Consider the following 25,935-nt stretch of genomic DNA (forward strand, 5'->3'; position numbering starts at 1 on the left):
CATGATGAGATATTGTGCACCCATGTACTTATTAGCAGCATTATTCACAATAGCTGAATTTTGGAAGCCGCCCAACTGTCCGTCAATGGATAAGCAAAATGTGGTATGTGTGTGTGTGTATATATATATATGTATATACATATATATAGTAGAATATTATTATTTACACTTAAAAAGGAAGAAAATTCTTTTAAAAATTTTAAAAGAGTTTATTTATTTATTTGTCAGAGAGGCAGAGAGAGAGAGAGAGACTGAGAACGCACAAGCAGGCAGAGAGGCAGGCAGAGGTAGAAGCAGGCTCCCCGCTGAGCAAGGAGCTAGATGCAGGGCTCGATGTGGGGCTCAGACCCAGGTCACTGGGTTTATGACCTGAGCTGAAGGCAGATGCTTAACTGACTGACATACCCGGGCACCCCCAAAAAGAAAGGAAATTCTGACATAGGCTTCAACATGGATGCATCTTAAAGATGTTACGATAAGTTAACTAAGCCAGCCACAAAGAAACCAAATACTTTATGATTCAGTTATCTTAGGTACTTAGTCAAAATTATAGAGATAGAAGGTAGAACAGTGGATGCCCTTCTGCTGGGAAAGATGAGGAGTTATTGTTCAACAGGGACAGAGCTTCCGTTTCACAGATGAAGGAGTGATGGGGATGGGTGGTGGCTATGGCGGCACGATATTACGATGTATTTAATACCGCTGAGCTGGACACTTAAGAATGGCTAATATGTCAATTGTTATGTGTATTTTATGACAATAGAAATTATAGCAATCCACACATAATACATACTTACAGAAATAACTTGAGAATAGAAATAAAAAAGTGAAGCGTATAACTACACTTCTAGAGGCAGCCAGTCTACTGTTGTTTGCTCAGTAAAAATGAAAGCTGGTAAGTCCTGGGAGATAACTACAGCATGGTGACTCAAGTTAATATTGCTGGATTGTATATTTGAAAGCTGATAAGAGAGTAGATCTTAAAAGTCCTCAACGCAAGAAAAAAATGTTTAACTATGTGGGGTGAGGGATGTTAATTAGAGTTGTGGTAGTCATTCTGCGACATATAAATGCTGAATAATGACGTCATACACCTGAAACTAATATAATGTTATATGTCAATTATATCTCCCTATAAAGAAATAAATAAATAAGCCTTCGCGTATGCAACAGCTGGTATATAATATCCATAGTAGTTTTATTTATTTTATTTAGGGCTAATATATATATATATATATATATATATATATATATATATATATGAGCCATCAAACCAGAAAAGGACATGGAGGAAACCCAAACACACATTGCTAAGTGAAACTAGTGAATCTGAAAAAGTTACACACTGTATAATCCCAACTCTGTGACATTCTGGAAAAGGCAAAATTATAGAGATGGTAAAAAGACTGGTCGTTATCAGGGTTTAGGACGAATATCAGAGCGCAGAGTGGTTAAGGCAGTGAAAATACCCCACATGATACTATAATAATGGGTATTTGTCACTATGCATTTGTCCAAACCCTAGAGTATAAACACCGAGAATAAACCCAATGTAAGCTATGGATTTTGAGTGATGATAATGTGTCTGTGTAGGTTCACCAACTGTAACAAATGTACCACTCTTGGGAGAATGTTGGCAATGACAGAGGTTGTGGGTGTGTAGGGGCAAGGGGTACATGGGCACTGTCTACACCTTCCCCTCAATTTAAATTGAATCTAAAACTACTCTTAACTGTGAATCTAAAATCTAAAACCATAAATCTAAAACTATTCTTAAAACAAAAAACTACTCTTAAAAAATTGTGTTTAAATGTTCTACACACACACACACACACACACACACACCCCTAACCTGAAGGATGACAGATAAGGAATTAAGGACCAAGCAAAAGGCTAATAAAAGAAATTCACAAGAAAAATGAAGAAAGCAAGTCTCAGAACAATAAATATAATATGATTCTATTTATTAAAAGTTCAAAAGTACTAAATTTTGCAACTATAAAATAATGGGGGCAATAAATACAAGACCAGGGTTGTGAATGATTATCACAGGGAAGGAGAATGTCATCAGAAGGGACCCACACTGTATATCCAGGATAATGGTATCACTCTATTTCTTCAACTGGGTGAGGATACAAAACTGCATATTGCACCATTATCCTTTAAACCTTCACATTTTTTATGAGTATCTTTTCTCAATTAAAAACAAAGGAGGGGCGCCTGGGTGGCTCAGTCGATTAAAGCCTCTGCCTTCGGCTCAGGTCATGATCCCAGGGATCGAGCCCCACGTCGGGCTCTCTGCTCCACAGGGAGCCTGCTTCCTCCTCTCTCTTTGTCTGCCTCTCTACCTAGTTGTGATTTCTCTCTGTCAAATAAATAAAATATTAAAAAAAAAAAACAAAGGAAAAATAAGCATCCGCCCACTAGTGACAAGCCAGGTGCAGCTAGGAATGGTAACCGCCATTAACCCATGGTGTTGGGATGGGGTGAAATCAAGGACTTGTCCCATCTCCCCACGAGAGTTCTGGGATGATCTTGATGGCAGAACTGACTCAGGCAACTGGATTTCAGTCTTCATAAGCACAGAGCAAGACCCAAGGTTGCCTTTTTCTCCTACTCTAAATAGTTCATTGATCAGGCTTCAAGTGAGTAAAATTTCCCAGAGCCTTAGTAGGAATTTAAGTGTGAAGAATATGATAGCTTCACCCCATGTCTTCAGAGGCCTTTTTGCTTCTCATATTGAGGTCTTGTGAGTTGATGCAGGTGGTATGGAAGAGGGTTTCGATGCAGGTATGATAGTGTGGGTGGCGTGAGAGGGGAAAGATTTTTGTGGTTGGTTGAGAAGCCCCTTGAAGACCTATCTAACTTTGAGACTCTGTTCTAGGGAGTATTAGGAGTGGAGGTCCGTATAAACACATTTCATTTTCTTAATTTTGATCAGGTCTGGCCAAGAATTTTCTTCCTCTTCTGAGGCTGCTGGGTCTTTCACATCACGTCAGCTGCAAGGCTTACTGCCTCACTGACTCTCCCCACGCCCATATTCAACCCCCGATGGATTCCCTGGGGCCACCTGCACAAAAATATATGCCTCTCTGATAATGGAAAATTTATTCTAAGCACTTATTTTAGATAGAGAAATATCCGTTCTCTCATGCCCATGTTGCTAATATGTCTGTTCTGATCTGTGGTTTTTGCACGGTTGAAGGGTCATGCTGGCCCTCCTTCTGCCTTCAAGCAGGACTGCATTTCTGATGACTTGTTTTATCTCATGGTGAGTATCGTGATGGGGAGGGTTAAGGAGTGTCGTCCCTGGGACAAGAGGTATGAGCCTTGCCATTAAGGAGGACTCAATCCAACAGCAAACATTCAGAGGCAAGGACAACAGTCCCCATAAGGCCACCTGGAGCCACAGAGAGATGCTATAGCCTCCATATCACCCTTGTTCCTGAGTCTCCTTAGGTTTCTCCAGCTATCAGATGCCTCCTGTCTCTAATTTCCCCAGGATCAGTGGCTCAAGCTTTGGCCCTGAGCCTGAGCCCTGGGCTTACTGCTATGTCCACTGGAAGTCAGTTTTCTTCTTTCCTCTCCTCTTTCCCAGGGGACTCTCCCTGCCTCATACTCAGATTTCCTCTGAGGCTAAATAGCCTTAATCTTACTGCAGAAATGGAGAGCTGAGACATGAGTCTAGAGAAATTTGCGTACAAATTTGTGTGGGCTTTGGATGGCTGAAGCGCCCAAGGGACTAATCTGATACCTGATCGGGTGCCATTACCAACCTACTTCCCCCTCTGACAGTCTGGTCACTAGAAACATGGAGGCCTTGGAGCAAGATAGGGCAGGACATGAATTCTCATCGTTGCTCTCCCAGTGAATTCCCGTGTTTCCTCCCTCTTGTCCCCAGCTGGCTCACCAGTGAAATGAAGGGCTGTTGCACTGGCCCTTCCCAGGGTGTCATGAAGTCCAGAAGGATTTCAGACACTTGTGTGCTTGGGAAGTTCTCTGAGCTCTGTGGGGGAGTTCTTGAACAACTGAGAGTGCTGATACTTCATCCACAGCCCTAAGGGTGTAGATGATGCTGGGGCCAACCTAGCCAAATCTGGTGAAAGCCAATCACGAAGTTGAAAATAGGCCCCAGATGCAAGGAGATGAGACAGTTAGATTACTTCCTCTTTTCTAATTTGAGAGGTTTCATGTTGATGAAAATCAGCGTGTTAGAGGCTGCAGAAGACCTAAACAGAGTCACCATGAAGCTGGGCTCTGTCCTCACAGCTGGGGTCCTCTACTTTTCTCCTACCATGCTCTGGGCAGTACAGATGCTACTGGGTAAGTGATATGTTTGAACGTTGGTGTGGGACTGGAGATATGCCTGACTTTGATCAATGGAATGATACGTGGACTGACTTTGGCCCAAAGAAGCAATGTGCTGGTGGGAAATGAAGGATAGGTATTAGAAAGTCTGGTGTGCTGGATTGAATGGCTCTTTCTGAATATAAAAATCTTCAAGCCTTTTCCATTCTTAAAGTGTCCTTGACTGTGATACCCTATTGAGCTACCATCTCAACCCTTTTCCTTCCTTTTCTCAAATTTCTTGAAAGAGTAGTTTGCACTTGCTTTCTGCACTTCCTCACTTCTCACTCATACCTCAGTGCTCCCAGTCTGGCTTCCACGGGAAACAGTTTGCCTAGGGTGCAATGACTTCCATATTGACTGCGCCATTGTCCACCCTTTAGTTCTTCTGCTGCTGGACGTGTCTGCTGCACTGGGCAGTGCTGGTCACTTATTCTTTCTCGGCATTCTCTGCTTGCCTGACTTCCGCATGCCATTGTCTCCTTGCATTCCATGTACGAGTCTTTGTCTCTTTGGTGGCTTCTATTCTCTTCCCCTTATAGGCTGGTGTTTTCTACTGCTGCATTTCTGCATCCCTACCCTACACTCTTTACACAATCTCCTTAGTGAGTTCATTTATCTGTATCATTTTTACCACTTCAGCTATCTACTTAAGAGTCCAAAGTCATATCACCAACCCTAATTGTGCTTTTGAGTTTCACAAAGATCCAACTTTGCATAAGATGTATCTATCTGCATGTTTCACAGGTATCTCAGTCCAGTATGACCAGAGCTGTCCTCTTGGCCCTTACCTCTCCCTAAATTCATCTTTCTCTGTGTCTGTCTCAGTTCATAACGCCCACCCAGACATGGAGGCTAAAAACTTGGGAGAACACCTAGACTCCTCGCTCTTCATTCTCTGCATATGATCAATCAGCAAGTTCGGCAAAGTGTATCTTCTACACTGTTCTGAGACAGAACTAATAGGATGCTAGGAAAAGCCCTCATCATTGCGGACTTTGGATAGTACAGTAACTTCCTGACTAACCTCCGTGTCTCAGCCTTGTGCCCTTGAAATGGATTCTGTGCTCTGCAGCCAATGCACACAAGGCCCACCATCGCCTGGTATTTAACCCTGCAGCCTCTGCTGTTATCCTGGGGGCCTGCGTATTATGCTGTAACAAACCCCAACAGGCTCGTATTTATCCACTCACACACCACGTTCTTCCCTATCTCCAAGCTGCGCTCAAACTCCTACCTCTGCTTGAAATGAACTCTTTCCACGGCCCCATTCCCTCTCACTCACAAACTTTTAGGCACCCCCTGAAGATTCTGCATGGGTGCCATCTTCCAGGGAAGCTTCTTTGAGTCCTTCTTTCTGTCCCAGTGGCTGCCTGTTGCATGTCTTTGTTATTACCTTCCTCCTCATGAAATCATCTCCTCATATGACCTTGCTGTCCACTAAACTGAATTATTTGTAGACAGGGACAGCACTTTTTGTTTTTGCTTTTGTTTTTTAACCTTGTCAAATTTATATTTGAATTTTTAGCATCTGCTTTGTCCCTGACCAAAAAAAAAAATTGTTGAATCCTTTTATTGAAGTAGAAACAGGACTGGGTGACTGTATGAAGACACAGCACTGATATCGTGGCAAGAATCAGTGCGTCCAGACGTTCTGGTTTCTTGCCGTTCTTCTTCTATTAACTAGCTCTATGTCACCTTGGAAAATTCACTTTTTATAACTCTAAATCCATTTTATTTTTTAAAAAAGATTTTATTTATTTGAGAGAGAGAGTGAGTGAGCGCAAGCTGGGGTTGGGGAGGGGTAGCGGGAGAGGGAGAAGCAGACTCCCCACTGAGCAGAGAGCCTGATGCAGATCTCAGTCCCAGAGCCCTGGGATCATGACCTGAGCCGAAGGCAGATGCTTCACCAACTGAGCCACCCAGGTGCCCCTCTAATTCCATTTTCTTATTCATAAAATGAGCCTAATACCTACCACATAACTTACTGAGTGAAAGTGCCTGGCAACCCACAAGTTCATTTCAAAACAGAGTGGAGGCTGAGTCTAGTTGAATGATAGCAGAGGAACTGAAAAAGGTAGCAGCGGTGTGGCGAAGGGAGCTGAAGCCAGATCTAAAGAAAACACCTGGTACTGATGCAGTGAGAATTAGGAAGTGGAAAAGGACCTTGCTGGGGGAAGTTACAGGGTCGAAGAAGAGTTTTGGACTTTCAGGAGTGGAATAAAGGCAAGTGGGTCAGGAAAGAATGGAGTGAAGGATTGAGTATATGGGAATGGTTACGGGGCCGGAAGAAGGGGAGAGGGATTAAGGGACAAGAAGCAGGAATGAAAATGGGAAGAATGGAAATTACCTTGCTTGAGTCAACCATGGAGCGAAGCGATAGAAGGAGGAGAAGCAGTGAGAAGTTTCAACCTGGAAGCAGAGAAAGAATGGTTCCACAGTTACCAGTACAGACTGGGAACGGAGATTTGGAGCAGAGAGAAGGACATTGGAAGGGCTCTACAGCTGCCATGGAAAGTTTAAGGGACAGTGGGCATCATATAGCTGAAAAATGAAGACCTGAAAGGAGGGAGCAAGGGACGAGGAGACACCACCAGATACTGAAAGCTCATCGGTAGATAATATATTCATGGATGAAGAGCCGACAGAATTTTGAGAGAATGAAAATCTGGAAGGAAACCCCCAAGGAAGGTCTGAGACCTACAGCTGATCAAGTCTAAACAGTGAAGTGAACACTGATTTTGGACTCAGACGACCTTTCTTTCTTGCTCCATTCCCTACTCCTTTTGAAATTTTGGGTAAGTTATTGAACTATTCTAAGCCTGTTTCTCTTAACTTTATAAAATGGGGCATGAAATCACATACCTTGAAAACTTGTTAGGACTAAGTAAAATCATGTGTACAAGTGTCTCGTGGTGTGTGGTGTACATTAAACACCTCCCAGTAAGTGTTAAAATCTGATCATCTGCCTTTCCCTTGTGTCCTGTGTCTGCCTGCTCTGGGGTCATCATTGCCTTTGGCCTCTGTTTTCCTGTGCCAGCAGCTGGATGTCATGCTGGTGAGTTCACGTTCTGCCATTCTCTCCCTGCCCTCTTCCTCATATCACAGTCCATTCACCGAAAACCCTGGAAAGCCAGTGAATCAAGTTAAAAGTACTGGGTCAAGAGACCCGTATGGGTTTTGGCATCTTCCCCTTTTCATTCTAAAAAGGATGATTCCCCTGGAGCTTCCCTTGTGGAGGGTAGTCTTCTGTCTTCTTCCTCCAAGTCACAACATTGTGTTCTGATTCTCAAACCATGCCCTCCTCAGCTGCCGGTTTTGAGATGCTGCAATGTGAAGGACCGGTCAGGACCCAGGACAGCAGCTGCGATTCCCAGGAGGACTTCACAGCCCCAAGGGAAGTTGACTTCCAGGTCAAGGGCTACACTTTCAGTAAACCCTTCCATCTGATTGTGTCTTACGGTGAGGTCTCGGGAAGTACAGGCCTTCTCTTTCTCCCATTTCCCAAACCTGCCTGTTTAGCCCGCCAACCCACTCAGGAAGTTGCCCCTAGGAAACTGGCCATGGGATGAGATACAGTAGCTCCTCCCACCCCTTATCCATGGAGGATATGTTCCAAAACCCCCAGTGGATGCCTGAAACTGCGGAGAGTACCAAAGCCTAAATATACTGTTCTTTCTATACATACATACCTATGATAAAATATAAATTAGGCACAGCAAGAGATCAGCAAAAGATTAGAAACAATACCTAATAATAGAATAGTTATAACAATGTACTATGGTAAAAGTTTTAAGAATGGTCTCTCCCTCTCTCAAAATACCTTATTATACTAATACTTACCTATCTTGTGATGATGTGAGATGACAAAATGCCTACTTGATAAGGCAAGGGAGGGGAATGACTAAGCCTTGTGAGGTAGTGTTAGGCTGCTATTGATCTTCTGGTGATATATCAGAAGGAGGATCATTTGCTTCTGGGCTGCAGTTGACCATGGAAAACAAAACTGTGGATGAGGGGGGACTACTGTGCCTTCTTCGCCATATTCAGTCCACAAAAGCCAGGGTTCCCTCAGTCTTAGTCCTTAAAGAAGTTGTTCTGCTTTCCCAACTAGGGGCAAGAATTACCTGGACTCTCAGAGAAAGCTTAGGGGGGAATCTATGTGGGTAGCACAGGGAACTCCCAAGGAAGGCAGTGGGTCACACTCAACTCTTGCTTTGGGCCACAGACTGGCTGATCCTCCAAGGTCCAGTCAGCCCTATATTTGAAGGAGACCCACTGATTCTACGCTGCCAGGCCTGGCAAGACTGGCCATTGACCCAAGTGACCTTCTACCGAGATGGCTCAGCAATGGGTCCTCCTGGACCCAAGAGGGAACTCTCCATTGCCGTGGTACGAGAGGCTGACAGCGGGCACTATCACTGCAGTGGTATCTTCAGAAACCCTGGTCCTGGGAGCCCAGAAACAGCATCTCCTGTGGCCATCAAGGTCCAAGGTGAGAGCTGAAGGGAATGTCATTATGGCAAGGGCAGGTGGAGAGACACAGAGGGACCAAGACTGTCTGTCACTGGAGATGGCAAGATCACTGAAGGCTAAGGAACAGGTTGCTAGCAAATGCCCAAGTTGGGTTTCAGGAGGGACAGCATCTCAGTATTACGTTCTCAAGTCATTCAGCCCTCTCCAAGTCCAGTATGCTTCCCACAGCTCTGTCCTACAGATCCATGCTTCTCAGTGTTCACTGATTGGGCATCTGGACTATTGTCAGATTTGTCCATCTCTGGGTCTTTCCTAATCTTGTTTAGTTGAAGAGAGAGAAGACATGAAAGGCTCAGATCCTGCTTTGCTAAGAGTGTTTATTACTGATGGAAATAGAGGGAAGAAACTGGGCTGGGTTCTTTGCCTGGCATGGGTCCAGCTGAATGTATGATGGCTGAGCTCTTCTTTCTCACCTCTCTCTCCCTCAGAACTATTTCCAGTCCCACTTCTCAGAGCCACCCCCTCAGCTGAGCCTCAAGAGGGAGACCCGGTGACCCTGAGCTGTCAGACAAAACTGCCCCTGCAGAGGTCAACCGCCCGCCTCTTCTACTCCTTCTATAAGGACAGCAGGATAGTGCGGGACAGAGGCCTCTCCCCAGAATTACAGATCCCCACAGCTTCAGAGGCACACTCTGGGTCCTACTGGTGTGAGGCAGCCACTGAGGACAACCAAGTTTGGAAACAGAGCTCCAAGCTGGAGATCCGGGTGCAGGGTAAGTCAGTGCGTGTTTGTCGGATGTGTATGAAAAGTGAGGGAAAAGATTGAACCCATGAGCTGGAGTTTGGTATAAGTAGGTTAAGAAGGACACAGAGGAGTCAGGAACAATAAGCCAGAGTCCCTGGGGATGGAAAAGAACACAGATAGGGAACTTCTTTCTCAGACCACAGTGTACAACTCACCAAACCAAAACCTGAGCCAGTTCCACAGCTGCTGCCCCATAGACCTTCTGCTCCCTACATGAACTCTGGGAGTCCACAGGAATACAGTATCTAGAATGAAGATGAGGTAGTCTGGAGTTTATGTTTAGTTCAGGGACCCCCAATTAAAAAGGCTGCACGTGAACTGAAATAATACATCCAGAGGAGGTGGTAACCAGGGCAATGAGGGGCTTGAAGCCATGTCATAAGAAAAATAATGGAGGGAGCAGAAGATGCTCATCTTGAAGAGGAGATGACTCAAGGGGCCAGTGGAGGTGTCCTCAAAACACTGAAGGCTGGCACAAAGACAAGGAATTACACTAATGTCATATACAGTGAAGATGTTGACCTAGAACCAATTACCACATCCACACTGTCCAGAATTAGGTTCTGCCTTGATAGAGTAAGAATTGGCTAATATTTATAGCCCTATAATGATGAAGCCTCATCACTAAAGATTTTCAAACTGAGGTAGCCAAGCTTCAGATTCAAATTTTGACCACGAGGGGGTCTTCAGTTCTCTGCTGCAGCCACTTTCAGAAAACAAGAAAGATTGACCATGAATATGAGGTTAGGGCCAGAGTCAGACTTCAGTCTGATAATATGTGCATCTTACCCCAAAATGCAGGTCCCTCCAGCTCGACTGCACCCCCCACCTTGAATCCAGCTCCTCAGAAATCAGCTGTTCCAGAACCTACTCCAGCAGCCTCCCCTGGACCTCACCCTCCATTGTCCACCCCCTCGAAGGATCCAGGCTTCTCCGCTCCTGCGCAGGTGCCAGATCCCCATCTGCATCACCAGATGGGCATTCTTCTCAAGCAAATGCAGGATATGAGAGCTCTCCTTGGTCACCTGGTCACAGAACTGAGGAACTTATCTGCCCTCCTGAAGCTTGAGACCACAACGGGTTCTGCCAAATATGAGTAAATAATTCACTTGCAGTGTTGCTCAACTACTCCCAATAAATTCGACTTTTTCTACTTTTCTCTTTCTGTCCTTTACACACACATAAATAGTCTTACAAATTGCCCAGTGTTTTGTTAGAGTAACAGAGATAGGTGAGTATAAATAAATGTGCACAGAGTGATCCTCAGAATTTAGCCATAATTTTATATTCGCTCATAACATGACATAAGTCCTGATCTCTGTAGAGCCGTAGTTACCTTCCTTTGCCCAGACCAGAATCTGGTGACTGAAAGAAAATCAGTGAGATGGATTTAATGCAGCAGTTTCAATTGGAGGCAATCCCCCACCCCCACCAAAGGGGACATTTGGCAATGTCTAGAGACATGTTTGGTCTTCATGTTGTGGGGGTAGTGCAATCTAGTGAGTAGAAGCCAAGGGTGCTGCTAACCATCAGATAACACACTGGACAGCCCCCACGACAGAAGATTATCTGGCCCAAAGTGGTCAGTAGTGCTGAGATTAAGAAACCTCAGCCTTGTGGAAACTAGGTGTTAGACTCTGCGGTGGTCCTTTGCTTCTTCTACTTGCCGCCCCCTCGAGCATCATTCAGCAAATATTAATTACATGCTGGTATTTTGTTGGCCTCCACTACCTATCAAAATTTGTGCTATGTTAAGTATACTGATTAGATAGTGTCTCTGTCTACAGAGGGTTTAGACTTTGGAATAGAGGAGCAGTAATACACTTTTCCACAAAGCAACAAAAGGAGAGTATGTGAAAATTTCCCACAGGATCCTACTAAACTCAGAAATACATGATCAAGCATAACATTGCCAAAACAGCAAATATTGGTTTTAATATACTTGCCTCTGAAATATTTTTTAAAGACATATTTGAGTCTATTTTGGTACCATAATGATGCTTTTTTCTACATTTGGACTCTATTGTATAGTCACAGCCAATGAAAGATAGATTGACAGACTCTACAGTAACTTTGGCCAATGGGTTTGCACACCAATTTAGAATGACCTCAGTCAATGAGCATTCTACCATGTTATCCTAAATCATGTGGTACGATGTTATCCACCTTATTCTTTCTTTGTGCCATTTATTCTATGTGATACTGACCCACAGTGATTTACAAAAATTCACATGTGATCACTCCAGACATGCCACAAGGAAACAAAGGAATAGAATCATGCTGGATATTAAAATATGAGATTTATGGTGGTTCCTAGCACTCTCCAAAATGCAAGTTTTATGGTGGTTCCTAACACCTTCAGGGGGAAGGATCAGGAGGCAGTTGGGAACTGGTAAAGACCGATAAACGTCTTTGCGCCTGAGAGGATCAACTCACAGTTGTGTGAATGGGAGTTGCAAGAAATGATGACCAGAGGTATTTCATGGCTTTGGTGGATTTGAAAACATGGAAGCTCAATTGCCAGAGGACCATGCTGGATATACTTCCAAAGATACTATGTTAGAACCATTTCACGTGGGGTTGATTTCAGCGAATGGTACCATTGTCATGAATGCAAGCTCTCATGAGAATAAAGAATTTATGTACAGGGGCGCCTGGGTGGCTCAGTGAGTTAAGCCTCTGCCTTCAGCTCAGGTCATGATCTCAGGGTCCTGGGATCAAGTCCCGCATTGGGCTCTCTGCTCAGCAGGGAGCCTGCTAGCCTGCTTCTTCCGTCTCTCTCTGCCTGCCTCTCTGCCTGCTTGTGATCTCTCTCTCTGTCAAATAAATAAATAAAATCTTAAAAAAAAAGAATTTATGTACAGATAAGAAAAGCTATCAGAGATCCAGGAAGGAAGTCATGGATACAGCTGACTGAGATAAGTGTCAGTGTGTCAGCTCTGCACTCCTCATCCATGTGCCTACGTGCACCTCTATCATCACACTGCATCTGATTTTTTTTAATCTTACTTCTTTTGGAGAGTGAGCTCTTTGAGAGCTCCTTGACCTCTTTGTGCCACATTGATTCTTTGGTGTCTAGCTTAATGAGGTATAGTTAAGTGCTAAAATTCTGTTAGTTGAATTGAATTGGGCCAGGATAAGGGACAATACCTAGAATAAGATCGAAATTAAGCTGGACCTTACAGGATGAGTGGCATGTCTGACATCTGCAAAATCTCCAGACTCTGCCCTGGGGGACACAGCCTAGTCAACTACTTGGAAGCCTCAAGGACAGGATCTCCCATCATCAGGGGTAAGGCAAGAACAGAGCTGAAAGAATGGGGGGGGGGTGCTTTTACTTGTCTCCTTCTGCCCCTCTAGCCTGGGTAGTTTGGGTGGGGGGAAGATGAATTGTTACACTCGGTCGGGTTTATGGCCTGTGCAGTCTAGGATTCTGTAGCCCACAGAAGTCCCAATGGAGCCATGTTAGATTTTTGTCTCTGAAGTCGACATTAGATAGCAAGCATATCCATTATGTTGTGGAGTTGAATCCAATGCCTGGGTGTATATGTCCAAAATAAATTTTAGTGTATGTGTATCAGAAGACAAGTATAATAATGTTCATAATAGCACTATCTGTAAAAGCAAAACTTTGGAATCAATTCAGTTGTCCACCAACAGAAAAATGGAAAAAGTGTGCTATTTTCAGAGTGGAATACTATACAACAGTAAAAAATTAAACCATAGCTAAAATGAAGCAACATAAAAAATATCAGGAATATAACATTGAGGGGAAAGGCAAGTCCCAGAAGATACCACATAGTAAGATACCTTTCATAGAAATTTAAAAACTTGTACAAGAATATATTGTTTAGGCATTTATACTAGCATAGGATAAACCTTTTTAAAAGGCATGAACATGGAAACACCAAGGTCAGGGTACTAGTTACCTTGACGGGCTGACTGGGAAGACCACAAGGGAGAAACACATAGGTACATATAAATTATTATTATTATTTTTTAAAGATTTTATTTATTTATTTGACAGAGATCACAAGTAGGCAGAGAGGCAGGCAGAGAGAGAGAGAGGGGGAAGAAGGCTCCCTGCTGAGCAGAGAACCCAATGTGGGGCTCGATCCCAGGACCCTGGGATCATGACCTGAGCCGAAAGCAGAGGCTTTAACCCACTGAGCCACCCAGGTGCCCCAGTACATATAAATTATTAGTAATTTTAAAAATCTTCTCTGAGTAAGAATTTAGGTTTCCTTTAAATATATATATTCTCTAAATTATTTTCAAATTCCTATGTGTTTGCTGCCTTTATTTTTTCTCAGAGGTAAAAAAAGCCAAGTTCATTACCTACTATGTGGAGTAGTTTTCCTTTATTGATCCTCTTCATGTAATCATGCCAACCTGTTAAAGACTGCCCCAGTGTACCCTCAGTATTACTGAATTTGGTGAACCTTTGTTTGTTGACCTGAAAGTCATGACTGTGTGTGTTTCACACATTTCCCCCAGTCTTAATCAGGTCAGACAAAATAGCTATTTTTTTTTCAATACTGAAGAACCTTCATTTAATTTGACATTTATATATGGAGTATTGTGTTGTTAGAAAAAAAAAGTGCTATAGAAAAAAAAATTTAACATGACCTCGGTTTTCAAAGAAGAGTTCAACTGAAGTTTATAAAGTCATAAGTTGATTGTGCTACATGTTCCTTTATTCCGTTATACATCTGTGAGGGAAAAAAAAATCCACAGCAACAGCACAGCAATTGAAACAGTAGCAGAGTGAAAGGGAAATCTATGAAACGAGAAAATACCTGCAAACCGTTTACTGATAAGGCATTAACATCCAAAATATATAAGGAACTCTTACAATTAAATAGCAAAAAACCCAAATAACTTGAATTAAAAATGGGCAAGGACCTGCATAGATGTTTCTCAAAATAAAACCAAAAAATGGCCATCAGGTATGTGAAAAGGCGCTCAACATCACCAGTCATCAGGAAAATGCAAATCAAAACCACTAGGAGATACACTGCACACCTGCGAGACCGGCTAGTATCAAAAAGACAAGAAGTCAGAAGTAGTGATGAGGATTTGGAGGAGAGAGAGCTCTGTACACTGCTGGTGGGAGTGCAAACTGGGGCAGCCACTGTGCAAAACAGTCCGGGGGGTTCCTCAAAGAGTTAGCAATAGAGCTATCTTATGAGGGACAACTGTGGCGCAGTGGGTTAAGCGGCCAACTCTTGCTTTTGACTCAGGTCATGATCTTGGGGTCATGAGATTGAGCCCCTTGTAGGGCTCTGTGGTCAGAGTAGAGTCTGCTTGAGATTCTCTCTCTCCCTCTCCCTCTGTCACTCCCCCTGCTCACTCACTCTTTCTCTCTCTCCCTCTCAAATAAATCAATAAATCTTAAAAAAAAAACAAACGGGTCTCCTGGGCAAGTCATATGGTTAAGCATCTGCCTTTGGCTCAGATCATGATGTCCAGGTCCTAGCATGGAGCCCCAAGTCCAGCTCCTTGCTCAGGAGGAGTCTGACTCTTCCTCCCTCTCTGCCCCTCCCCCTACCTCATGCATGCTCTTTCTCTCTCTCTCAAATGAACAAATAAAAGCTTTTTAAAAAAATAAAGAACAATCTTATGAGCAGGAATCCCACTTCTGGAGACATAGTCAAAGGAAACAAAATCATTATCTCTAGGAGATATCTGCACTCCCAAGTTCGATGCAGCACTGTTCACAGTAGCCAAAGTGTGGGAATGACCTACATGCTAAACGTCTTTCGAAGATGAAGGGGTGAAGGAAACGTGAGACTTGTGTGTGCATGTGTGAAAGTCCTGCCATTCACAACAACATGGATGAACTTGGAAGACATTCCGCTAAGCAAAATAAGCCAGACACAGAAAGGCAAATATTATTTAGGTGTGGAATCTAAAATAGACTCAAGCAGATGGTAGAACGGCGGTTGTCAGAGGCCGAGAGAGAAAGAGAGAGAGAGAGAAAATGAGGAATTGCTTCATGAGATTATGGAGCCTGAGAAGTCCCACAATTGCGTGTCTATCGCTGGAGACCCAAGAAGATATAATTCAGTCTGAGTCCAAAGACCTGAGAAGCAAGAAAGCTGATGGTATAAATCCCAGTCCGAGGGCCAGAGAAGATGAGATGAGATATCCCAGTTCTCATAGAAGCGGGGGGGAAAGGGGACTGGGGAAACTCCTCTTACCTCTGGCTTTTGCTCTAAAAGAAAATAATGCCTAGAACACAATACCGTTTATGTATATCAATAACACGAGACATTCCTCAGGGATGAACATGTGTGTGTATCGGGTACATCTGATAAGCATCACGCCATGGGTACTCGTGGGGGGCAGAGGAGAAGGGTAGTGTGCATAGAGGTAAAAAAGAAATAATAGACCTGGAGAGGGGACCTGAACAGTCTGGGGTGACAAACTGCCGTGAGCAGGGGAGACAGCGCACGTTTTGGAGTGAGATAGACTTCTCCTCAAATCCCAGCTCTATCACCTCGGTTACTAATCACCATCCTCAACGGTCCCTTGTCGGGATTAAACGCAGGAATGGGGTGTCCGCAGGCTCAGGCGCTCCCTGCTCCAGCACTCACGGAGCGTAAGGAGGCGCCATCACGGTCAGCAGCAGCGGCACCGTCACCGTCACTGAGAACATTTTGGCCATCCAAATTCTTAGAGGAAGATGGCGTATCTTGTCCACAAATTACATCATGATGGGCTTCCAAGAACTGCTCAGGGAACAAATGATAACTGCTACATCTCTGCACAGTAAAGGGGTGAAGAATTAGAAATTCTGCTGGGAAAAGTCTTGGATGGAAAAAAAGATTCAACATGGGGGAAAATGCAGAGGAAGCCCAGAATAAAGATATGTTGGGTGGGAGATGCTTCAAGCCAGATTCTGAGCACAGTACGACAGGAAGTCTGTCGATGAGCCTAGAGATTTTCAGGAAGACTATACACCTCATGAAAATTTGGTGTAACCAGGTCCCTGCTCTTCAGATCCATATGACTATCTGTCTTTTATTAAAATCTGTTCACAAACAGGATCTGAAATGGCCCAGCCTACCTTAAATGACCAACCACATTTCCCTAAGAGTCATTCGCATTTTAAAAATATTTTATTTTATTATTTATTTACTTGACAGAGAGAGAGAGACACAGTGAGAGAGGGAATACAGGAAGGGGAAGTGGGAGTGGGAGAAGCAGACTTCCTGCAGAGCAGGGAGCCCTATGTGGGGCTTAATCCTGGGATGCTTAACAACTGAGCCACCAGGGCACTTGCATTTTTAACAAAAGCTGCCATAAAAAGCACAACCAGAAGGGAATTCTCGGAGTGGAGTTTTGGCTATCAGCAAGCAAGAGGGAGAAGACTGTTTAAGGGAGTTGACAGAGTTTAATAGTCCTTTTCCTCTCTGCCACAGTCCCGGAGGAAAAAGGTGCCTGGTACTCTAAGACCACAGGTGAGGATAGGAGACGGCCCAAGGAGACATACAATCAGGTTGGAAAATTCATTAAGTATTTACATGAGAATTCAGGTTCCCCATTGCTTAGGGTATGATCACATGGCTCTCAAAGCAGGAGAATTAGAGCTGGGAGGTCAGATCTGAGAAGTTTCTGAGGGGCTGATGCAGTGACCTCTCTCCATCAGGTAAGGAGTCCAGGCACTGGGGCATGGCTGGGGTGCTAGTGGGGGGCGGCTCTCAGGGATGGTTAGAGGGAGGAAGGCACGAGGGAGTGGAGATGCTGTAGGGTGGGTCGAAAACAACCTTTCTGAGGATTTAAATTTTCAAGAAGGGAGAAAGAAGGGGGGATGCCTTATAGTTCCCTTCTTACTGGAACTTCAGAAAACAGTGACAGGGAAGGTGGTTGGCGAGTCCTACCCTTCTGTCCACTCATCGGCGGGAGGCTGTGAGCTCTGGGGACAGGGACCCCAGGGCCAGCCTCCCAAGGCCTCGCACCAGCAGGGAATGAGCAGAATAAAGACCCCAGGTAGACCTTGAGGACATGGGGAGGTATTTCCATCAGTTGAGGCTTATAGGGCCAAGCTGGAAGGTGGGGGGAGGTGGGATGGGAGGGGGATGTCAGTGGGAGCCTGACAGGGACAGGGTCACCTGTCACCATCTGGGGTTAGATGTGGCTTTCTTAGGCTGCAGAGGGCATGAACTCTGCTCCGAATGCCTTCTCTCTAGGGGTTGGGGATGAACTGAGAAGTGAGGTGGCTTCAGGGGTGTTAGGGAAGACGGTGCCTGGTGCTGGGGACACTTGAGGGCTGACCCTTCTCCAGCCCACGTCCTACTGTCTCCAGTCACCATCTTCAGGAATTGAGAATGGGTGAGAGAAGAGCAATGTCCCCCCCAGGGCTCAGTGGTCAGCACTGGTCAGCCTTTCCAGTAGTAAAATGGAGACATTACTTGTCTCTGCCTCTTTGGTTGCTGTGAGGATGAAAAATGAATTTATGACATGGTGTTAAGGAAAAAAGAGAACAGCGGTGGAACAAAGCACTTAAAAACGTATTGCAGACGTCGTCCTGCAGCTGCTGAGGGCAGGTCCGTCATGTGGGCACTGATAAACCTTGTGCTCCTAGGTGAGTCCTCGGTGCACCACCAACAGCATACGGACTGGCTGTAGGGGAGAGGGGACCAGAGTGTGTGTGTGTGTGTGTGTGTGTGTGTGTGTGTGTGTGTGTGTGTTGGGTGATAGTCCCCAATCCCAAACAGCAGTTCACTATTTTTCGAGGATAAAGGGAAGGGGGTTGGGGCACCTGGGTGGCTCAGTGGGTTAAAGCCTCTGCCTTTGGCTCATGTCATGATCCCAGGATCCTGGGATCGAGCCCTGCATCAGGCTCTCTGCTTAGCGGGAAGCCTGCTTCCTCCTCTCTCTCTGCCTGCTTGTGATCTCTGTCAAATAAATAAAATTAAAAAAAAAAAAAAGAAGGGGGTTTTCTCAGATCCAGGGAAACTAAAAGCAGAAGAAAACCAAGTCTTGAGACCCGTGGAGTTTTTCCTCTGGTGAAGAGATACCTCACTTTCCTCTCATCCCTGACATTCTCCTTCATTCTCATTTTGCAGTCCCAAGCGGCGGGCGAGCTGGTGAGTCTTTACATTCCTCAGCCCAACTTTTGGCAACTTCCACATCCCCCCCCCAAGTGACCTGCTTGGGCACTCCCCACTTCCTGGCCATTGGGGGACAGTGTCTCTTCCCACGTCTCCTCAATCCCTGTGACTCTTACTTCTAAGCACTTCGAAATGGGTCCTGGGAGCTTGCGGTCCGGTGTGGTGTGTCCTGCCACGGGGACGGTGTGGTCATGTGGGCTGGGTCCACACTCTGGGCACCTCGCCTTGATTCTCTGGCCCACACTGGCCCCTCTCCCACACATTCCCAGCTACTCTGGAGAAGCCCACGTTGTCTCTACACCCTCCCTGGACCACCATCTTCAAGGGGGAGCGGGTAACCTTGCGCTGTGATGGGTACCACCCTCCGCTTCTGGAGCTCCGGCCTATCAGCACTCTTTGGTACTCGGGCCACCTCCTTCTGCCCTCCCACAAGAAGAGCATTGAGGTGCAGACACCAGGGGTGTATCGATGCCAGACTCAGGGAGCACCTGTCAGTGACCCCATCCACCTCTCTGTTTCCAACGGTGAGTGACCTGGGGGCGGGGCTCTGCCCATCTCCCCTGGCCTTACTGGCCCTCCAGGGGGAGAGAACATTGGGCCACTCTCTCTGGGGTGCGGAGTGGGGACTATCTGGTGTCTCTGCAGCTGTGGAGGCCTGCATGGCGCTTTGTGAGAGAGGCGGTAAGGCTTGTCTGACCCCAAAGGTCCCCTCACCCCTCTGCCTGAGTGGGAGGCAATAAACCTTTGTGCTTATTTATGAGACTAGCTCAGAAGGGCAGAGGCTCTGAGGGCCTGGGGTACTGGACAGGGAACTTTGGAGGAGGGGTCAGCGAAGGTCGGGGAGTGCAAGGGGGGTAGGGAGTGAGGGTCCCTGGGCAGGCTGTGTGCAGCTGGGAGGATTACTCCTGATGAACAGCACGATGCTTCTCTGTGCTTTCCAGCAGCAAAACAGGGACAATAATTGTATCTGTGTCTTTGGTTGTTGTGAGGATGAAAAATGAATTACAACACGTTGTCAGGGAAAAAAGAGGGCAGCCGTGGAAAAAAATGCTCAGAAGTTTATTGCAGACATACGCGTGTACATAGAGCTCAATTCAGAAACTGACTTCCCGGAGTCACGTAAGGGTTTCAAAGCAGGATAAGAAAACAGCAATAGCTCATTCTTTAGCGTACAGGATTAGCTGCTAGATAGGGAACATCACATCATCTTAGCTTGATGGGCCACGGTTTGTATTCAGGATTCAAAGATCATCCCTCCCGTAGCATCTACATCTACCTCCTGCCTGTACTCTCTGGTTTGTTGTTTGGAAGTTGATAGTTCAGATAAGACACTGGCCATGAGAGCAGGTGGCTACCGACTGTGGAATAGCGTAGCAGACGGATTGGGGCTGTTGCTCGCAGTTCTTTCTCAGATGGTGTCCAGAACAGATCAGGTATGACGACGATGGTGATCCGTAAATGTGAGGTGCTGTGGGAGATGCCCTGCCCTGTCCTGCAGGGTTAGGGAAGTTTCCTGGAGGAGAAAATGTCTAACGCTAGACCTACAGGACAAGTAGGTCTCAACTAAAACAGAGTGTGTGTGTGTGGGGGGGTCTTCTTGGCAGGTACAAAGGCCCGGGGCACAGAGCAGGTACAGTTATCCCAACATGTATGCTGGGCGTGGTTGCATGTAGCCTGCATTAGGAGTGGCAGGTGGGGACAGTGAGGGAGACACTGGGCAAGGGACAATACTGAGGTGGTCCTGGGAAGATAAGCAGGGCCCAGGTGAAGAAGGCCCCTAGGGCATCCTGGGGAGTGTAAACCTGATCCTGTTGGCCGTTACTCTTTGATGGGGCTGGAACCCAGAACCAGGCATCTTTGCCTTCCTAATCCCTAAGGGCAGACGTGGCCGTTTGCTTTCCTCTCCCCTCGCCTCCCAATGCATCCAGCTCTGAGGCTCCTGGGGCGCCCGCCTGCAGCGTAATAAGTGGGGAGGAGGCGAGCCACCGTGCAGGGACGGGGAGCAGGGAGGCCGAGGAGAACAGGAGACCCCCCAGGGCTGGACTTCTCTGGGGATCAGGCCGGTCTGTGGTGACTGTCTAGACTGGCTGATCCTGCAAGTGCCCTACGCGGCGGTGTTCGAGGGCGAGCCGCTGGTCCTGCGCTGCCGCGGCTGGTACGACAAGATGGTCTACAAGCTTCACTACTACCACGACGGCAAGGCGGTGCGCTACTTCCACTCCAGCGCCAACTACACGGTGCCGCAGGCGCGCGCCAGCGACAGTGGCCGCTACCAGTGCTCGGGCACCATGCGCATCCCCGTGGAGAGCGCGCCCATGTTCTCCGCCAAGGCGGCCGTGACCGTGCAAGGTGGGGAACACCTGGGGCCCTGGAGGGAGGCAATGGAGCGCTGGGAAATTCTGGGACGGGAACCAAGGTGGGGGGGGCGGGAGGAAGGAGGTTCAAGTAGCCGCCGCGAGACAGACTTCTCCCCCAGCCCACGGAAGTGGAGATGCTGTAGGGTGAGTCGAAACAACCTTTCTGAGGGTTTAAATTTTGGGGAAGGGAGAAAGAAGGGGGAACGCATTGTACGGAACGCACGGAAGCTTTCGCCTCTCCTCAGCTGTGAAGGCGCCCCTGCTGCTCAGCCTGCGAGGGGACGAGTGTCTCCCTCCCCTCCGCACAGCCCCGGCTTCTTACTCCGGGTGAACTCCACATCGGGGGCAGCTCTATCCAAGTCCCAGGAAGAAAGGGCGGCGGGGGTCCGGGTCGCTGTACTAGTGGGGCGAGGGAACGGCTCCGAGCATCCTGCCAGGCGGACGCGGCCACCCCTTCTAGTCCGGGGATCAAACTGGGTGTCAGTCGGGATGTGACAGGAAGCGTCTTGCCGGCTCCCCCCCCCCCCCGACTCCCCTGCGAGCTTTCCTCGTCCTTCGAGGCCTCGGCCCCTGGCCCCACACTTCGGAAGTCCTCCCCCTCCCTCTGCACGCACACACACCTCCTCCCACCCCTTCTCCGTGCCCTGGTCCGCGGGGAGCCCTCGCGGGAAACCCGAAGGACAGAAGGGTCGCGGGACCGTGGACATGCGAGACCTCGTCCCCTGGGACCCCTGTGCCGGCCCGCCGTGTACCCTCAGCCTCCGGAACCCCTCTCCGCAGAGCTGTTCCCGGCGCCGGTGCTGAGGGTGACGGGCCGGGCGGAGGCCCGCGGCGGGGTGGCCGTGCGCTGCGACACCCGCCTGCACCCGCAGAAGCGCGACACGCCGCTGCAGTTCGCCTTCTACAAGTACAGTCGCCCCGTGCGCCGCTTCGACTGGGGCGCGGAGTACACGGTCCCCGAGTCCGAGGTCGAGGAGCTCGAGTCGTACTGGTGCGAGGCCGCTACCGCCACGAGGAGCGTCCGGAAACGCAGCCCTTGGCTGCAGCTTGCGGGGCGCGGTGAGTGACCGCACCCTCCCCGCACGTTTCCCCCCAACCCGTCCCACCCCACGCCGCAGTGGGCAGCCCCGCCTCCGCACCCCGAGTCTCCCTCGCGTCACGCTGCCCTCCCAGCTTCATCTCCGCATCTCCGCCCTCCTCACTGCTCCCCTCCCTCCCTTCTCTCCTCTCCACGCCTCCCCCTCCGCCCTCCTCACTGCTCCCCCCCCTCCCTTCTCTCCTCTCTACCCCATCTCCTCAGCCCTCTTCACCCCCCTCTCTTCCTCCTCTCCACCTCCTCCCCTCCGACCTCTCACCCCTCCCCTTCCTCTCTCCTTTCCATCCTTTAAACCCCTTCACACCCCTCCCATCCCTCGCTCTTCTCCACCCCATCCCCTCTGCCCTCCTCACCCACCCCTTTTCTCTCTCCTCTCCACCCATCCCCTCTTCTTCACCCCTCCCTCTCCCCTCCGCTCCATCCCCGCCCTCCTTACTCCCCTCCGGCCCGTGGGCCCCGCTTCCCCCGCAGGCTGTGCGAGAGCCGCGTGTTGCGTTCGCAGGTTCTCCGCCGGACTTGGCGTCCACCACCGCCGCAGTCCCCCAGGCTGCCACGTTGGCGCCGGGTAACCAGCCGCTTTCCTTCAGAAAGCCCCCGGTGTCCAGATCGGCCCCGTCGGCCACCTCCGTCCGGAACACCACCTCACCGGGGCTGCAGTTCCCCGCGGGCGGAGCCTCCACAGCGGGGCCGCCGGCCTGCGCCCAGCCCACGCCCTTGGAACCATCCGCTGGAGCCCTGAAACCCGACGTGGACCTTCTGCTCCAAGAAATGCAGCTGCTCAAGGGCCTTCTGAACCGGGTGGTCCTGGAATTAAAGGAGCCCCAGGCCTTCCCAGAGCACAGGGGAACGCTGGGGACCCCCACTTCCCACTTTGCCGTGAGCCGGAGAACCCCGGAGACCACTATTGTGGAGAGCTGAGGGGGCGGGGGCACTCCTGTCCCCCCCCCCCAGGGTCCTGCCTCTCCTCTCCCCTGCTTCCCACCTGCAAATACCCCCGAGAAGCCGAGAAGCCATCTCTGCTCCGTGCTTTGTTTGGCGGTGACGGTAAAGGCGCATTATAAAGTGTGGTGGCTGTCGATCTGGGGTCGCATCTTCTTGAGCATCTGCAAGCGCGAAGCTGGTCCTCAGGTCTCTTCCTCCACTCTCAGGACTCCCTTTCTATTACTTGCCTTCTGTTGGCAAGTTTATTTAGTCACCCTTAGCTTTTCACAGATGCCCACCCAGTACACACGGCAGCACAGGAAACAGTCGGGTGTTTCCGGTCATTGAGACAATGAGCCCTTTGGCTCCTCCTGCCCCCGTGGATCTGGACAGTCGGGTGGGCTCTGGCCAGACTCACTTCAGCCAGAACTTAAACCAAGCGGTATTATTTGGATTCAGAAAATTCTTTCAAGGAAGTTTTAAGACAGATCCTGAAAATTGCTGAATTCTAGTTTCTAGCTGTTTTTTTACTTCCCTAAGAGCCACTTCAACCCTAACACACCTAGACACGCATGACCTGGTCCATATACCATCCTGCATGGTGATTTCACAGTTACTTGAAGGAAAAAAGCAAGACACCGTGTCAGTTGTGATCTCAGGAATGTGTTCATTACAAGCCGGGTTTCCCTGAGTCCCCTTCCGCCTGCTAGAGCCATTTGTTCTCCTCGGGGCTGGTGTGCTTTGTTCCCAGAAGGTCATTGGGGTCCACACCCATCATTAAGTAAGTGCACTGTTAAGGCTAAGAACTGATAGCAACTCAACCCTCCCATCTTTCACGTCTACTTGAACTTGTCAAAACCCAATTTCCCCTTTCTTTTTGAGTGATCAACCAGAATGACATCAACATCCTTCATCATACTCTTCTTAGTATGACTCGTCACCCTATTACTACAAAGTCATTAAAATTGTACAGGGAGAGAGGCAGGCAGGTACACACATAAATTACAATGCAATGTAATACGTGCTCTCTGAAACAGGGGAATTCAGAGAAGGAAGCTGAATCTTGAAAAAAAAGTAAGAATTCAAGTGGAGTTGTGAAAAAGGTTGGGAGTCGGGTATGTGGACTGTGGAAACAAACACATGGAGACTTGTGTGTTTGTAGAGCTGCAAATAATTTGAGAGTTGTTGGAGAATTGTGTGTGTTTCTGTGGGGGGAGATGACTTTCAGTGACAAGATGACAGGAGATGAACATGAAGAAGTAAAAAGTCTTGTTAAGAAGTTCTTCAACCTGTTGGATATTTGGGATGGGTGTTTGGAAGCATTCTTTACTGAAGGCATCAAAAAGCCTTATTGGAGGAGATGCCAATTTAAAATCAGAAAAGAAAAATCAATTAAACAGATCTCAGTGGACACTTACTTATTTCTGAGAAGGCATGTCCGGGCCCCTATAATCCAGTACTGGGTTCTGGTTTTCAAGAATCACGGTGGATCTGGTTTCCAGCTCTCTGATACAAGCTCATCTCTCTTCTGAGAACTCTCCTAGAGTTCTGGCTAATCCCATGCTACTCCGGGGGCGAGCGTCCTTCCTCCTTCTGATTTCGTTCTGCTGATGTTTCTGCCATCTCTGAATTAGACAGGAAGTGACTGGCTTTAGTGCCATGAAGCTTGGGAATCAAAGGATTGCAAGTCAAAAACCCCCAGAACTGAAGAAACCAGTTGATCATTTGTCAAGAGAGGAAAAAAAGTGAAAAAGCCACTCACAAGAGATCTAGTAGGGCAGTATCTCCTTCACTCACATCCCGTTAGTAGCCACAATACACCTCTTCCTTCCTGTCCTGTCACTTTCCTCACTTTTGCACCAGAGATGTGGGAGATGGGGAAGAATAAGGTTTAAGCGTTAGAATGGAAGTCATTCATGCTGCAAATTCTGTGTGTGTGTGTGTGTGTGTGTGTGTGTGTGTGTCTGTCTGTCTGTCTGTCTGTCTGTCTCACCAGGGGCAAGAGGGATTGACTCATAGCCCTCCTGCCCTCTGTTTTAAGCCCCCAGGTCTCATAGATCATCTCCTACTACTCCTGTTAATGATCTCCAGGAAGGTCTACACTGTGAAAATAGCAGAAAATAATCAGACAGGCAGCCTACTGGCCATGCCCTTCTGGTGGAAAAAGAAATAACCTCACCCAGCTTCCGGTCGAAGTTCCAACATGCGTTCAAGGAAACAGAAGACTAGCTAGCGCAGGCTTCCCAAGGAGAGCTTAGAGCTCATTCTGAAGTAGCAAGGATAGCAGCAAAATGCTGGAGAATCCCGAGGAGGAAGTTGCTTCTCTCTGGTTCTCTGATCAGTTCAGTGTCTTAGACTCAAGTCTCAGACTCTAAACCAGATTCCAGGAAAGGAACCCAACTGTCTGTTATCAGAGAGCAGAGAGAATCCTGGCAAGTTGTTCCATTTGGATCTCAGCCTCGCTGAGTCTGTTTCTTATCTCATCTCAACTCTATGGAAAGGAGAAACACTTTGGGTTCTACACTGATGACATTTTCCCTAAGAGATTGAATCAAATCCTCTGGTTAGAGTCGAAACTCCCTATCATGGCCCATGGAACCCATTCACCCTGTATACTGCAGTCACACCGAGCCCTCGCTCTCTCCCCAACACAGCACCTTGCCCACCTCTGTGCCTTGTCATATCCTCTTGCCTCAGCACCCCCCCCCCCACGGTGGGGGGGCGCTGCTCAGGCCTTCTGAGCCCAAGTGTCCTCATCTGCAAAATGAGGGAAATAAGAGAAACCTTACAGGGAGACACAAACAAGTAAATGAA

At 47.8% G+C, this 25,935-nt stretch overlaps 2 protein-coding genes and 1 long non-coding RNA gene across 7 annotated transcripts; 2 read left to right on the forward strand and 1 right to left on the reverse strand.

The window, feature by feature from the left end:
- The first annotated feature begins 4,229 nt into the window (after nucleotides 1-4,229).
- On the forward strand, nucleotides 4,230-10,745 carry FCRLA (Fc receptor like A). Of its 3 annotated transcripts, none has more exons than XM_045983131.1 (6): nucleotides 4,230-4,323; nucleotides 7,388-7,405; nucleotides 7,657-7,809; nucleotides 8,576-8,842; nucleotides 9,312-9,596; nucleotides 10,430-10,745. In XM_045983131.1, exons 1-6 carry the CDS (start codon nucleotides 4,245-4,247, stop codon nucleotides 10,726-10,728), a joined length of 1,101 nt encoding a protein of 366 aa, XP_045839087.1. In that variant the 5' UTR covers nucleotides 4,230-4,244; the 3' UTR covers nucleotides 10,729-10,745. The 3 variants fall into 3 exon arrangements, with proteins under 3 accessions (XP_045839087.1, XP_045839088.1, XP_045839089.1); XM_045983133.1 differs by having other exon boundaries at nucleotides 4,245-4,323; nucleotides 7,391-7,405; XM_045983132.1 differs by lacking the exon at nucleotides 7,388-7,405.
- A 7,442-nt stretch (nucleotides 10,746-18,187) lies between these two features.
- Nucleotides 18,188-23,466, forward strand: FCRLB (Fc receptor like B). Of its 3 annotated transcripts, none has more exons than XM_045983042.1 (6): nucleotides 18,188-18,218; nucleotides 18,703-18,723; nucleotides 19,017-19,271; nucleotides 20,830-21,096; nucleotides 21,885-22,163; nucleotides 22,703-23,466. In XM_045983042.1, the coding sequence occupies exons 1-6, from the start codon at nucleotides 18,188-18,190 to the stop codon at nucleotides 23,116-23,118; spliced, it is 1,269 nt and encodes a 422-aa protein (XP_045838998.1). In that variant the 3' UTR covers nucleotides 23,119-23,466. The 3 variants fall into 3 exon arrangements, with proteins under 3 accessions (XP_045838998.1, XP_045838999.1, XP_045839000.1); XM_045983043.1 differs by having other exon boundaries at nucleotides 22,018-22,163; nucleotides 22,703-22,962; XM_045983044.1 differs by lacking the exon at nucleotides 18,703-18,723 and having other exon boundaries at nucleotides 22,018-22,163; nucleotides 22,703-22,962.
- Nucleotides 19,786-25,329, reverse strand: LOC123928019. Its single transcript, XR_006815584.1, has 3 exons — nucleotides 25,301-25,329; nucleotides 24,540-24,746; nucleotides 19,786-20,260 (listed from the first exon to the last, which is right to left on the reverse strand). It is a non-coding gene; the product is annotated as an uncharacterized LOC123928019 (long non-coding RNA).
- Nucleotides 25,330-25,935: the final 606 nt, after the last annotated feature.

This window comes from Meles meles, chromosome 17, assembly GCF_922984935.1.
Source record: "Meles meles chromosome 17, mMelMel3.1 paternal haplotype, whole genome shotgun sequence".
In the NCBI taxonomy this organism is placed as follows: Eukaryota; Metazoa; Chordata; class Mammalia; order Carnivora; family Mustelidae; genus Meles; species Meles meles.

Bases quoted from the DNA above. Each gene is read 5' to 3' on its own strand.
- FCRLB (XM_045983042.1), top strand. From the start codon at position 18,188: ATGTGGGCACTGATAAACCTTGTGCTCCTAG. The intron at 18,219-18,702 runs GTGAGTCCTCGG...CTCATTTTGCAG, and splicing joins GATAAACCTTGTGCTCCTAG to TCCCAAGCGGCGGGCGAGCT. The intron at 19,272-20,829 runs GTGAGTGACCTG...GTGACTGTCTAG, and splicing joins CCACCTCTCTGTTTCCAACG to ACTGGCTGATCCTGCAAGTG.
- FCRLA (XM_045983131.1), top strand. From the start codon at position 4,245: ATGAAGCTGGGCTCTGTCCTCACAGCTGGGGTCCTCTACTTTTCTCCT. The intron at 7,810-8,575 runs GTGAGGTCTCGG...TTTGGGCCACAG, and splicing joins CCATCTGATTGTGTCTTACG to ACTGGCTGATCCTCCAAGGT. The intron at 8,843-9,311 runs GTGAGAGCTGAA...TCTCTCCCTCAG, and splicing joins TGTGGCCATCAAGGTCCAAG to AACTATTTCCAGTCCCACTT.